General features: G+C 38.9%; 1 protein-coding gene across 2 annotated transcripts in view; it reads right to left on the reverse strand.

Annotated features, from left to right (window-relative positions):
* Positions 1 to 3982: 3982 nt before the first annotated feature.
* Positions 3983 to 15540, reverse strand: part of TAF2 (TATA-box binding protein associated factor 2) — a 61936-nt gene continuing 50378 nt past the window's right edge. For both annotated transcript variants that reach the window (XM_086741210.1, XM_086741211.1), the window contains one exon: positions 3983 to 5643. In XM_086741210.1, the coding sequence (XP_086597336.1) occupies positions 5378 to 5643 (266 nt within the window). In that variant the 3' untranslated portion in view covers positions 3983 to 5377. The remainder of the gene's footprint in view (positions 5644 to 15540) is intronic.

The following is a 15540-nucleotide window of genomic DNA, read 5'->3' on the forward strand; positions in this document are numbered from 1 at the left end:
TGAAGTTGCAAGGAGCCGCGGAGCCAAAGGAACCGTCGGCTGCTGCCAAAGCGTAGTTTGTGTCTGCTCGGGCCTCCTCCCTCCCTCTCCCTACTCCACCCTCGCCTCCGCAAACCCTGCCTCAGCCTCTGCCCCAAAATTTCGGCTCGCTAAGGCGGGAGGAATGAGCCCAGATTATTCGCAGGTTGGAAAGTCGTATCGGGCCCAGAAGAGCCCGGTTAGCACCCAGAACGTCCAACGTGGGACTGGGGGGTCAGGAGCTGGGGGGGAAATATCTCCTTGCCGCAGCGGTGGTGAGCTGTTAGATCAGCCCAAAGGTGATCCCATGCAGTGTCACTTTTACACAGAAATGAAAAAAATCTAGCTAAATATGGTTTCAATTTCTGCTGTCACTTCAGGATGTTTACCACATCTTAAGCACCATACTAGGTGCAGTATTTTTCAATACAACACAAAGTCTTTCAGATGAAATCCTGACTCACCTACATCAAAAAAGGTGACTAACATTGTAGATTTGCCTGGAGAAAAATAATAAAAGAAAAATCTTGGAAAATCTTCTAAATATAGTTTAGACTATGGGATAACACAGATATTATATATTACCTGTCATCGCTTAATTTGTATACAAACACTCAGACATTATTATTGTCATTTAAATTGCAAAAGCAGGAAACAAATATATAAGAATATTTTATGAATAATAAATGCTTTTAAACATATAAAATTGCAAATATATAAAAGTAATTAAATCTCATGCAAAACTTTTCCATTTACCCTGTGTATTTTAAGGGCTTCTGTGCAATACTGATGCTGCATTAAAAATCAGGTTCCTAATTTTCTGTGACTTAACTGTCTTAAGGAACTGAAAATATTGACGTGACTAAAAATTCCTTATATTACAATTTACATAAATTATCGGGTTTCAGTGAATATGAAGTAAAGTAAAATGCAACACGTTTTATATCCTATAAAACTAAGCGGTGTAACATACCTGTACTTTATGGGACGGCACAATTTATGATAGATGGACGGTACCAGCTCACCCAAGAACTCGGCAAAGTTGCATCCTGCTGTCCTGTCCTTCCTTCACGGCACCAGGACTGGAAGGGCCTGGTAGAGAACTGGTGAAAGCCAAAATGAAGGCTTACTCGGATGCCTAAGGAAAGAAGCTATGTCCTAATTAGATGCTTGAGTGTGTCTACAAATCTGAGAGATGCAGCAGTTACTTCATGGGCATTTTAGTCTATAATTATGCTGAGAAATAAAGAAAAAAAAACCAAGATAAATTGAAAGTCTGCATTAAAGACACATATAGGTCTTTTAATACTACACATTTTCCCCACATTTGTGTGTATTATAATGTTTATAGTGAACAAAATAAAGGAATTCACATTAAAAAAAATAGATCTCAAAATAAATTCTCCAGACTTTGACCTCTTTGCACATTTTCAGGAACATATGCATTTCTACTTTATACCTGCAATGTGTATTCTTCCAGTATTTGGATACTACCCCATCTAAATCAAGTATTTCTCCTTCTGTTTCAAGGAAAGTGCACTACAAACCAGAAATTTTAATCGAAAATCAGAAACCAGACCAGAATCAACTGCCCAGCTAACAGCCAACCTAGAAGGTTTGAAGGTGGCAAGGATGAAGAGCTTAATCCACATGAATTGATGTCAGCTTGTAACTTTGAAATAGTCATTGCTTTCTCAGCAGAGAAGACCCAGGGTAAACTGCAATTGGTAAGACCTCTGGCAGGCAAAGACCTCAGTTTCCTAAGCTTCCCACAAGTGCCCATCGCAGGCTGAGAGAGTTGGGGCTGTTCAGCCTGGAGAAGAGGAGGCTCCAGAGAGACCTTATAGCCGCCTTCCAGTACCTAAAGGGGGCCTACAGGAAAGGCAGGGAGAGACTCTTCAGTAGGGACTGTTGCAATAGGATGAGGAGTAATGGTTTTAAAATAGAGGGAGGTAGATTTAGATTGGATATTAGGAAAAAACTTTTTACAATGAGGATGGTAGACCACTGGAACAGGTTGCCCAGAAAGGTGGTGGATGCCCCATCCCTGGAAATGTTCAAGGCCAGGTTGGATGAGGCTCTGAGCAACCTGATGGAGTTGGAGATGTCCCTGCTCCTTGCAGGGGGGTTGGACTAGATGGCCTTTAATGATTCCCTTCCAACCCGAACTGTTCTATGATTCTATCACATCCAGGGAGCCAGCACAGTCATTTCACCGGCAAAAATGGAAGATTAAAGAAACCATGAAAATTAACTACAGCAGCAAGGTTCCCCGCGCTGTGGCAAGGAGAAGCACCCCATAAACATCCCCTGCAGATATTTGCCAAACTGCTGCTTTTTTTTTTATGATAGAAAAAAACCTCCAAGAAAAGAGCTTTCATGTCATCATCAGGTGCCTGTTAGAGTATTTTCAATCTTAACATTCAACAAAAATAGTTTTTCTTGTAAATAAAGCTAATTTCTTCCTTCCCAGAGGAAATATCAGGAACAACTGATAAACTTTTTCATTTTAGCCATCTTTCAGGTATTAGAAGAGAGTTCCATCCTCAGACTTCTTTTATTCTAGACTGGGAATACTCCAGTTTCTTTAGTTTTTTTTTTTTTTTTCTTATATGCAATGCTATCTATTGTTTCCGTTTTGGGGAATTTACTCACTTATTTCTTACAATGTGTTGCCCAAAGTCATTGGCTTTTGATAGAATAATTACTTTCACATCCAATATAAAAAATTCCTGCTAACTCTTAAGTTTTGCTTTTTGCAGCTGTATAAAATTCCTCACCTCTATGCAACCAGATGCTTTTTTTCTCTCCCTGCACCTTGTAAGATAGGGGAATAGCATTTTTTCATGCACTTCATTTTCTCTCATGTTCACTATTTCCCTGTTGCTTTTGGATCACCTATGCAATCCGCCAAATTATTCCAGCTTCTGCGCACATCTACCACTTTGTGAGCACTGTGTGTCTGTGTAGTACAACCTACAGACCTCAAACTTATTTTGTGTTCCGTCAAACACATGAATGGATATGGTGAACCAGGGCCATGACATAACCTCAGAAACTGCACTGGAAAAATCTTTTTAGACATTTTTTTTTACCCTCCCATTTTCCAACAACAGTGTCTTCACCTTATTTCCTTAGCATATATTCAACAGTTCACTTAAAGTCATACAGCCAAATACATGACGGTGGAATTACTGTGTTACATCTTTGTCTCAGTTCTGTGCCCGTATCACTAAACAATACGCTTTCCCTCAGTATAAGAGTGTAAATCTGCATCTCCAAAAGTAGAAACTGCACCAGCCTAAATTATCCATGACCTCATTTTTAAAACATAAATGCATCTGCCTCCACTCTCCCAAACAATGCCAGCTTTCATCGCTTATTAGCCCAGGTCTCCCACAAACACCTTTGGCACTGTTACCTCACTCCTTAGCCAAGGGAAAAACACCTAAAAATATTTCCACCGCGCTATTACTATAGCCTCCCAATCTCTCCCTGAGATCCACAGTTCATGATGCAAACATAACAGCCCGCTGCCTCAGGAGCGGTGGTAAGCAGAGCTGCGCACATGGTTACTCTACCCAACACACACTCAGTACCTCATTTTACTCACACTTCGATGTTTTCCAGTTCCCGCTGCACCTCTAGCTCATCTAAGCTGTAGGAGCTGGCAGTCGCTGCTAGAGAGGAAACAAACCAGACCAAGGTGGGCTCCACCTGCTGTGAAGAGCTGCTGGCGTGGCAGCAGACAGGGAGAGGCTTGTGATGCTGCGCAGGCCCATCACATCCGAATCTAGCTCAAACAGATCTCAACACGTGTTCAGAGTACTACTATCCACGCAGTATTAAAGGGATATGGTGTTTGAATAACAAAGTACACGTGCATTACAAAACACCCGAGTCCATCATCTTTCCATTCTACAGATAATTTGGTATTACAAAAACTACAGGATTCAACAGCAGATATATAAAAGAAAAGTATTTATTAACTTCCATGAAATAGAATATGGCTTAAAAAAAATCTTCTTGGGTCCCTGTTGTACTTTCTCTCTTTGCCCTAAGAAGGAGAATCGGTCTCTCACAGGAATTGTGAAGAAACTTTAAAAAATATTTAACCCAGATACAACCATCTTACAGAAAGCTAAATGTGAAGTGAACTCTGGACAACAGAAGTTGACTAGTGCATGGAAATAAACCCCCTACCTCTACATACGAAGAAAGAAAACATATAAAAAAATGGCAGAGAAGATTTATCTCCACTACACAAACTTCTAAAAACTTAAGTTTTAAAATAAAACATTTGTTGGGTGTAAATAGTACACTGCATAAAACACAGCTAAAGAACTGTAAACTTATCCATCATTTAAAGCCCCAGACCTAGCTTAATCTACTCATGTATTTCTCCTGTGGATTCATGAGCAGATCATATAGAATGCTTCCAAAAAAAACCACCCCTCGGCAGGAGGAAATAGACATTTTTCAATCTTTTAATTTTGAAAGTTCTCAATTTTTTTTTTTTAATTTTAGCAAAGCCATCTTTCAAAAGCATATTCCAATGTCAAACTTGAAGAAAAAATTCTGCCTCTGTCAAAATAATTTGCAAACTTTATTGGGGTTTTTAAAAGCCTGATTACAGGACAAAACATGCATTAAGCATTTTGCTAAAATTCCAAAAACATAATTGCAGAATGTCATTATATTCAAAGGGTCATGTCCATAATAAATACCTGCAGCTTAAAAGCAGCTCGGAGTCTTTTAAGAGTTTTAGTATCTGAAAAAGGCAAATGTTCTCTATACTGTTCTTAAAATTCTGATATTACATTGCAATGGTTAAAGCAAGGAACAGCTCAACTGAAGACTACAGAAAATCCCTGTCTTCTCAGGAGGTCTACACTTAGTTATACAATACTACTCTGGAAACAGCACTTCACCAAGGGTCTGGCAATTGACTTCTGCTTAAAACATACTCTGCCTCATAACATTCTTCAAAGGATTAAAACATAATTGTCTCTGGCAGTACACATGGTCAGCATGATGTGCAGGGGGTTGCCAGTGGACATGGGGCCCTTACATAAAGGGCTGTTTTCTTTGTTTAAAATGGAAAAAAGAGTGGGAGGTGTGGAGAACAGCGAAATACAAAATGACTCAGATTCGTAAAACATATTTTTTGAATCAGATTATTTCAACAACCGCATATGCAAATAGAAAGCTTCAAACGCGGACGGTGGCAGAGCTTCTGAATTGCTACAGCAATTCACATATTCTTATTTCCATAAAAAAAGATAGAAGCTATAGTTATATACATCCTTCTATGTATTCAGAGAATATTGCAAGTCGAACTCTGGAGAAGCTATTGATATCAGTCTGAAAGTGATGGGGAACGGATTGATCGTGCACTGGCTGGACTGTTAGAAAAAGCAAAAAGATCCTTTTCCTTTTCTTTACTATCATGTTTATGTTTATGCTTATGCTTATGCTTGTGTTTCTTCTTCTTTTTCTTGTGCTCATGGTGGTGATGGTGATGGTGATCACTATGTTTTGAGGAGTTTGATTCTTTACTAAACATGGAGAGTGGAGCTGCTGAGACAGGGTGCATGTTCATCTCTCCTGAAGATTGCTCTTTACCTAAAAAAAATGATATAGTGGGATTAACATTTAACTTGCAGTGTTTTCAAACATAAGAAATTCTGAAATATTTTATAAAACCTATGTTATAATTTAAACATGTAAACACAGAATCTGTTACTATACTTGTACCATTAGCTTTGTGGGTTTTTTTCAGAAAAGGCTCTGAATATGCCATTCATGTTTCCATGCTATGGACCATTTTTACAAAGGTACTCCTTCCTCAAAAGTATAAATGAATCCCAGACAACTAGGAATAGCAAAGAGCTAAGAACATGCAAGCTATACTAGCTTCCAGAAACTCATTTTTAAATCAAGTAGGAAGGCCACTATAAGATGAATAATGAAAATGTAACCGCTCATGAAAACTACGATATAAAGTGCAGGCTTGGCATACATTACAGTGCAGTTTTGGGATGTAAACTCCTTTTAGTCAGGAGCTAGAGCTCCCTGCAAGAACATACAAACCTTCTGATACTGAAAAGAAGAATTAAATTGGTTTTTCCAAAGATTGTATCTTACAACCAATTTAGCCTATTTGAAACGTTATACAAAGTTTTGTTTTTAAACAAAAAGGAAATTCCAATAAAGACAATTACACCACCTTTATTAGTATGTATTTCACAAATATCCTAGAATTACTTACATATTGAGCAACCCTGGTATCTGAATCTGAGGAGAGAAAATCTGGTTCATTACCTCTCAAGTCCTGAACCACTTTCTCATTCTCTTTGGCTCATTTAGTATTTAATTATTTCACACAAACTTCAATAGCTTCAATAGTAGGGATTGAAGGGCAACAATTAAAAAAATATATTGTTAATGTAGGAAATCACTTGGAAGGTAGGAAGACTCCAATTCCTTTAGGTAGAAATTTAATCAAATCACTCACATTGCAAGAATGTGCTTTAACTACTAGACAAATGTAGAAAAGCATCATCAGATTTCTGAAGGTAACTACTCCTTTAAGTTTTTCTTAAAATGGATTTTCTTAACAGCTGCTTTAAATGTTCCCCGCCCCCCTCGAATTTTTGGTGAAAATATCTCTCTTAAAGAACACAGAATTATGTTTGTCGTAGTTCAGCCCCGATCAGGACCAGACTACGCAGTCTCTCTCTCGCTCCCCCCATCCTCCGAGAGAATACGAGGAGATGATATAAGAAAAGCAGCTCAAGGTTTGAGATAAGGATGGGGAGAAATCCTTAAAGTTACCGTTACAGGCAAAACAGACTCAACTTGGGGAAAAGTATTCATTTATTTCTAAAACTAGCAGGAGAATGAGACAGGGAACAAGATAACCTCCCCCCACCCCTCCCTCTTCCCAGGCTTAACATTATCTCTACTACCTTCCCCTCCCGAGCGGCACAGCGGGGAAAAGGGAATGGGGGTTGCGGTCAGTTCATCACGCGTTGTTTTATGCGGCTGTATCATCGTCGGGGGAAGAACTCCTCACATTCCTCCTCTGCTCCAGCGTGGGGTCCCTCCCACAGGCCACAGTCCTTCGTGAAACTGCTCCGGCATGGGTCATCTCTTCCACAGAGTTCAGTCCCTCCAGAACAGCTGTCCCAGCGGGTCCTCCACGGGCCACAGCCTCCTTCAGGCCTCCACCTGCTCTGGCGTGGGGTCCTCCACGGGCTGCAGGTGGATCTCTGCCCCTCCGTGGACCTCCATGGGCTGCAGGGGGACAACCTGCTCCACCATGGTCTTCACCACAGGCTGCAGGGGAATCTTGGCCAGGAGCTGCGTTACTCCTCCCCCTCCTTCTTCACTGACCTTGGCATCTGCAGCCGTTCCTCACAACAGGCTGGCAGACGTCTCTCAGGATCCTTTTTACATCTTGTTCACTTCTCATCTCCTCTCCACTCCTTGCAGCCAGGCCGGGCCAAGTTGGGCCCAGTCGGCTGCCCGCCGGGAGGCCAGAGGGTGAGGCCTGCAAGGACCACGAGGCTCGCGCGTCCCCCTCTCTGCCCCCAGCTCAGCTGCTTCACATCTTCCTCCTTCTCTTTTTCTGTTTTCCCCTACTTAAATACGTTATCGCAGAGGCGTTATCACGGGACATTCTGCTACCAATTGGCTCGGCCTTGGCCAGCAGCAGGTCTGCCCCAGGCCCGGCTGAGTCCACTAAACAAAGGGGAGAAACTTCTAGCAGTTTCCTACAGAAGCTACCACCTTAGGTCCCCCCTCACTAACAAAACCAGAACAACGTTATATACTTTATAATTTTTTTTCTTTATATTTGAAAATGCACTTTTTTTCCAGTATATTTTTTTGTTTGGTTGGTTTTGTATCTTTAAAGGCAAACATGAGTCATCTATGGTAATGATTCCTGGAAGTCTGAAGAGCCAGCTCCCTGTAGTATGACAAACAATCAGATTTCCATGCAATCTTTCTAGCCTTATCCAAAAGATTAAGAACTGATTCAATCAAGCACATATATAGGAAAGTTTCTAAGCAGTACAGCTTGTTTGTTTGTTTTTAAACATGGCTGGAAAAAACAAAATCTACATCTGTAAGCAACGTTTAGAAATCAGAACAGAAATAGAAAACATTTTTACAGTGAGGATAATCAATGACTTACTGTGGGACATGGTGCAATCACTATTGCTTAAAGTCTTAAACAGCAGAAGTGATGTCTTTCTAGAAATATGTTTGAGCTCAAATGCAAGATGTGAATATGGTGCAATATAAAATTCTGCTGATGTTAAGAAGGAGGCTAGACTAGAGTACAATCATTTCCTATAGAGTTAAAATCCTAATATGCAAGTATTTTAAAAAACTTTCATTTTTATTTAATCAGAACTATGCAGTAGTAAGCTCATGTTACCAATGCAAAGATTTATTATTAGAACTCACAAAGGGCATGCGTTTAAGTCTGCAGGGATGATGCAGCAGTAGTACCAAGTGCCAGTCAAGACCAAGGATACAATCAAACAGACTCTCTTGATTCTGTTCCACTACCTGCCACTTGGGCATATTTCCTGCTCTTTCTGAACTATAAGCTCTGCTAAGGCAAGTCTGCTTTACCACTTCTTCACTTATTTCAGGTAAGTTATTAAAAAAAATCTATTATTTAAAGCAGTTGAACACCACTGACTGGAGCAAGTTAGGGAGCAATAAACCAGTAGCTTAAGCCAACAGGATTGAAGGGGTGGTGATGAGCATCTGGAAACTGAAAAAGGCAGGAAGATCATCAGGAAGGGGAGAAATGTGATCCAACTGCAACTCAAGAACTACTGACACTTAAGGAGACAGTCAACATTGGTAATAAGGCACAAATGTCAGTAAGAAATGAAAGAATGTCATTACAAAAATCTACTTTTACTAAGTGAGTACTAAGAGTATGCTTTCTTTGCAGAAGTCAATGATAGCTATAATCTGTTGGGTTTTTAAATGCAAAAATAACAAATATGCAGAAAATTTCCTCCTGCTGTTAAACAGTGCTTTGAAATCAGGAATCATATATTGATCCTGGATGGTGGCTCAGAAAGGATATATGCAGACTACTGAACTCAGTTGTCTGTAAAATGGACAGACCTGTAAAAGCTCCATAAAAAAATCAGATTTGCACCTGTAACAAAATTGCAGAACACTTCTTCATTTTAATTTCTTTTTAATTAATATCTACTTAAAGCCCATGCCAGGAACCTGCCAAACTAGGAAAGCAAGGCTAAATAGGAATGGCGGTACAGGGCATTAATATCATCCTCATAGCAACATGGGTAGCAGGACTGCTGCAAGAAGGCTTGGAGCACTCCCTCTCGCTGCAGGGAACTCACTTCCTCCTGGCAGAGGGAGCAGGACTGGAACCTGGGTTTCTCAAATCACAGAAACACACAATATGGAGGGTGAGCCCAGGAGTTCGTTTCTGAAGTGGTTAGGAGCATTCCTTGGAAGAAAATGCACATACATGTGTCTATCCACTTGGATCTCTTTCTGTTTAGGATGTAGAGATTCCAATGTAATTACTGGCTTTGTGGTATTCCAGCTAGCTGGGCAGGTGTTTAAAATTAGACAAGATTACTATCCCACAGGAGAAACATCAGAAACTTTGTGTACACCTTGTCACAGAGACAGATACAAATGCTATAGATATCATGAGAGAGAATAAAATAAGAAAACACAGATCTTGTCGTTTAGTTTTAGAATGAGTTTTAGAATGATAATCTTTAAAGTAACATTTTTTTGTCATAATAAAAATTGCTGTTAGGTAATTATCCTGTTCATCAAGTTTTTTTCTTTTTAAGAATCATTGGTGCATGAACATTGAACAATGTTGTTGGGTACAGTGTTTTACCTATTTTTACTCTTACTTTGTTACCAAACCTTTACAATTTGGGAACATGTAACTTGAGACTTTAACACGTCCAAAAGCTTTCTGGGATCTTCCATATGGTCTCTCCTATATTTCTGATTTTGTATGAAGATGGTGGGACACCAACAGAACTTAGTGTCTCTGTTTCTTTCCATGTCCAACCTATTTAAAACAGCTGCCTTATGTAGGACTTTTCCAAATTGACAGCTGTTAAAAATGACGCCATGTGTACCCTGATTTATTCAAATGTCAGAGAGGAAGAAACCAACTTCTCAAATCACAGCAAAGGGTAAGGCCCACGAGTCCAGTGTTTCAGCTGAGGACAGGTGGGTGCTCCGGAACCTGACACCAACCACCTCTGAGAAGAAGGGGACACCAACGCAAGCATGCGAGCACTCAGTACTTTCCTCCCAGAACCCAAAAAAAGCTTGCTAATGAGAAAGATAATGCACTTCCTTTGCCTAGCAGTTGAACTGCAGCTCTGCTCTGGCTAGCATTTTCTCTAAAGAGAGAACATTAAAAAAGCTGATAAAATCTTCAAAACTGTTCTGTCAATTACCTTGGTTTTCCCTATTTCTACTTTTATTTTTTAGTATCACCCTGGAAATCTCCAAGACACATTATTTTTTAATTTAATGCTGTGTTTATGCATCTATTGAACCATCAACAAAGTATGCACAGAAAGTTACCAAGCATAAATAATTCCAAGCTTCCAGAATGCACGTCTTGTCATTTGTGTTAAGAAGCAGAATTTTCAAATTATGTATCGCTTAAAAAAAAAAAAAAAAAGGTTATAAATTTTCTGTCTAGTAGAGTGTTCTTTTAAGGACCATGAGACAAAATTTAAAATTTGAGAATGAGAAGTAAAGGTCTAGATAAAAAAAAACAACCAGAAAACCCACTCAAAAGCTTTCTGAGGTTGTGCTAAACAAACCAGTTAATTTGCCTCTAAGATAAAATTTTTAACTAGTTCCAATTTACAGAGTCACTTGACTTAATATTTTTTATGGGTTTTTATACAGATGGATAATTCCTTATACCTACACCAAAGGACAGCCTCTGCTACAGTATTGTAAAGATGAGTTGGTGATTTAGCTAAAAGATACTTTTAACCAGTAACTTTTATTAATTTTTCATTTGATTTTAATTTAACAACTATGTTGCTTTGTACTTACATTAAAGTAATAGCTTAAGGGGGGTGTCATTTTTACTTTAATAGTCTAAAAAATTCTAGAATATTCCCTACTCTAGAAGATTTCTGTCAGTAAGTCAATTCAGAGTAGTTTGTGCCTCTAACAGTTTCAGGTAGTTTACTTGAAAATTCAATTTCTAGCCTTGTCCATCTTTTAGGTTTGAGAGTGATCAGTTGTTTTCTCAGAGCAAGTCACAGCTACAATATTGTATTGCTTTTATTAAGTCGTGTAGTTGACACACTGCAGCGACACACTGATGCAATTCTTGTTTATGTTGTCACTTTGTCTGCAGGGCTTATGTTTCTCTCTAAGCTGCCTTCATGCACTTCAGGATAAAGCACTTGAAAACATCCTTCCTTGTGCACCATACAATTAACCACATACTATTTCAGTGAGGCAAAATTATCTACAGAACCTCAAAGCCTATGAGTTACCAGTTTGGAAGCAGTTATATTTTAGGTAATAAAGTCAACATATGTGTAATGGATACTATCAAACAGATATTATATTAATATTATATGTTATTAAAGGGCAGTCTAACAGAACAGTTGTAACAGCTTCTCCCTCCTTAAAAAATAAAGCATTGCCAGTGGTGTTCTCCTATCCAAGAAGTGTTCATTTGTGTATTTGTTCATGTCCTCATATTTTGGTAACCCTTTTTGGCAGGGAGACAATAAAAATGGCTGAACTTTGAGGTACTGGTGCTCTTCTAGCTAAATCTTTTAACTCTGCTGAGCTGCAGAGGACCGGGCTTTTTAAACAGTTCAGACCGAGTTCCTATTAACTACTGTATCCACACTTAAAATGTGGTGATTTGCACCACAGGCCCAAATCTACTGTTGTACATGTCGTGTTTAAATACAATGACTACATTAGCTTCCCTCTACACCTTACTGAAGCATGTGCTGTATCCAGTTTCAAATTGTTCCAGAAACAATTCAATGCAACTAAATCATTATTTCCTGAAACTGCAGACAGTAGCTGTGATAAACAAGACCACAATCGAATCAACATGTATGAATGTTGAAGTTTCATGTACATCTACATGGTAAACAGAGTGACCTACAAGGTCAGCAGTGGAAATTTCCAGCTTGATTATTCTGGAGAACAGCAAATGGATTAACAGAATAGCCAAAAGATTTTTCTGGTCTGAGTTTGAATGCTCAGGATGTGTCCTCATAGTCCCCTGTTCCTGAATGTGATCAGAAAAAAAGACTGCCAGTGCACAAAGAGAACAATCGCTGTATTCACTTTTTTTTTTCTTTTGTAGAAATAAAGATAAGAGAGAATTGGATACTGCTTTGTATCAACCATCAAACTACTATAAATAGTTGGGAAAATTCTAATTAAGTGTTTATTGGTGATAACCTGTTGAGCCATCACCAGTTGGTCGTGCAGGCTACAACCAGGCATTTATTTTGGAAGCAGAAAAGAAAAGAACAATCAATAACCACTGACATCTACAGCAGAACTTTTTAAAGGCTAATTTTGAAGTATTGTACTTTCAGATTAGTGAAATATTAAAGTAAATAAAAAAGGATATCTTAATCAGATTTCACTGAAGTCAACAAAGCATGACAAGTCACCTCACAGTCTGAAATGAGTTTACTGCTTACACAAAATCTGATCTTGAAATTCTTTTGATCTTAAGATAGGAGTAGGGAGCATTACTACTGTTCTTGATGATATAGTAGTAAATAAAAATCTGTTCTCACATTAGAAACGTGATCTTGCACAGCTTTAAAGGCTCAAAGGAGGGTCCCATATTTCTAGTCCTTAGGGCAGATGAATAATCAAGACAACAGCATTCTTCAGACAGTTCACAAGTGATGTTTTGTTTGTTTTAATAATTTCTTGAAAAATGCTCAGAATCCCTTATAACTACCACAGTCCACAGTTCTATTATCACAGACAGGATGCTTTTGTAGGATTTCAAAGATTTTCTATACGAACAATTACAAAAGGTGCTGTAATTATAGTACTGAAACCTATAATCGTGCAAGAGTTGTAGTATAAGACTTCTTTCATTACCTTTGCAGCATGTCTCAACACTAACCTTTCATATCCATGAGCAGAAGCATACAGAAAGAAAAAAGCTTTTAGATGAAAATAATATTTTCCTGGCTTTATGGGGGTTACATCAACTTGAACAAACCCAAATTATCATTTGGGGTGGTGTAAGGAGTGTAAAAAAAAAAAAAAAAAAAAAAGCCAAAAACCAAAACCAAAACCCCACAAAACACAGATACAGCAGGATTTAGACCCAACATGAACTTCCTCCTGGCAGCTGCTGTTTGCAGGCTGTGTTTGGCTGATGACCTAACACTTCATGTGACATGCGGGGACATAACCCACAGCTGTGAGAGGAAAACTGAGTCTGGACTAAGAGCTTGCTGCCTTCCAAGTAAGAGTCACAGAAATGAGGCAGATACAAGATCTTACAGATTTACTAACAAGATACTGAGACCATTTCAGAACCTGTTCTCAAACTATTTCACAATAACCCCTCCCTGAAGTGCACTCATCCTCGGCCACTGCTGTAAAAACTCAAAGGCCCTCAGGAAACACTGTTTGCTGTTCTTTTGTAAAACAGAACACTCCTATGTGTGAAAAAATTTATTCACGTATGCTTTTATTTTTCCGCATCTGTTTGGCTTTCTTCTCAGAAGTATGCAGTTTCCTAAAGACTGAACTGTCATTATTTACTCAGTCTGAAATTCATGCATCTCTGCTTCTAACAAAAATGCTATGACTAAGAAACAGGTGAAGTCTTAGAAGAAAAGTACATCTGAAGTGGAACTGTTTCTAAATGCACAAACCAAAGAAAATTAAACTAATCTGAAGTGCTTCAAAATAATGCTTTTCAAAGGCTTATTATTTAAAATGCATTCTGTGGCAAAACTCAGCATTTCTCTCATTTATTACCTAGGAAAGAAAATGTATTCCAGTGTGCTGAATGCCTAAACAGCAGAGGTGAGAAGGTAATTCAGTACACAAGTGAAACTAAAAGTAGTTTTTATCTGCTGTAGGTCTACAAAAGCAGCAGTTGACTAGCCATTACTCCACTCCTGATTAGACCTTACCCTTTCTGAACTCTAGTGCAAACTTAATATGCAATAGTCCTGGAGCACAGCACTGGCATGCAGAGGGTCCCGTAAGTCCTATTTGTGAAGGATTTGGCAGAGTTCTGTTTATGACTTTATATTCCGTAGAGTGTGTAAATCTAGTAAAAAAAATTGTTGCAAAATATCATGTAAGAGTTATAAATACTAATCCTCAGTGGATCAGCTTCGCACTTGCATGCCCTGGATGTGTCATTCTTTGCCGTAACAGAAATTTGATGGCTGACCGTAACACTGAGGTCAAAATTCAAAGCAGCTCTGAGAGTTTTAAAGTATATCCTGTGCAGAAATAGGCTCCTAAGTTCATGAGAGCAACCTATATGAAACCTGCCCCTTTACTCTGCTGAAATGCCTGTGTTTGAGGGAAAAAGCTGTGAATTTTGCTACTCTACATATCTAGTAACAAATCCATCCTGGTAGAGCTAGCTGTACAGGCACATGTCATTAACCAAAGGCCATCTGGAATCCAGAAGCTAGATCTCTCTGTGTTTTATGTCCCCATATGAACTTAATTTGTTAGCTGAGCAATGCTAGCAGTTACCTTTAAAAAGAAAAAGAAAAAAAAAGAAAAAGAAAAAAGGGGGCAAAAAACCCCTTAGTGCCTAGAGCTTCTGCCAAGAAAGTAAAAACCTAAGTCCTTGGCTCTAAGGGAGTATGAGCCTACAGCTTCCACATCCCCAGCCAGCACCAAGGCACCAGCCTTAGCAGGATACTTAGAGCAGGAACATCCACCAGCCCTTCTCTTAAACGGAGCTACTAAATTGCCAGGTCTCTATGAAAGCAGATGAGGTCACATGTCAGCATAGCTCAGGACCTAGGGCACTCAAGACGGAACCAACATTCCAGATCCTGCTGCTAAGGTCTACTTGTGTTTTACATTAGGCAATCACTGGATAAAACCAGGATAAACAAGCAAGAGGGTAATTACTCTGAATCCTACTTCTATTTTACACACTTCACTTTTACACATTTACACGTTTACTCTGCAACTTTAAAACCTTGTTTTAGATGAGTACCAAAGATCTCTCAAAATGCTTGTTACATAGTCACACCACCTTGGCTTAGCTCCATCAGCACATTCTGGAAACAAACTTCAGAAATGTAGTTAAAATATTTTGAGAAAATTAAACTAACTACTGAATTCTTCGCTAGTGACAGATAAGCAAAGAAGGTGGAAGTTCATCAATGAAGTTCAGCCTGCCTTAAGGTTTTTAAGAAAAACTATTCCTTGAGAAGTAATTTTGCCAAATATTTTATGAAAAAGATGCTA

This window comes from Chlamydotis macqueenii, chromosome 2 (assembly GCF_036417535.1).
Source record: "Chlamydotis macqueenii isolate bChlMac1 chromosome 2, bChlMac1.mat, whole genome shotgun sequence".
NCBI lineage: Eukaryota > Metazoa > Chordata > Aves > Otidiformes > Otididae > Chlamydotis > Chlamydotis macqueenii.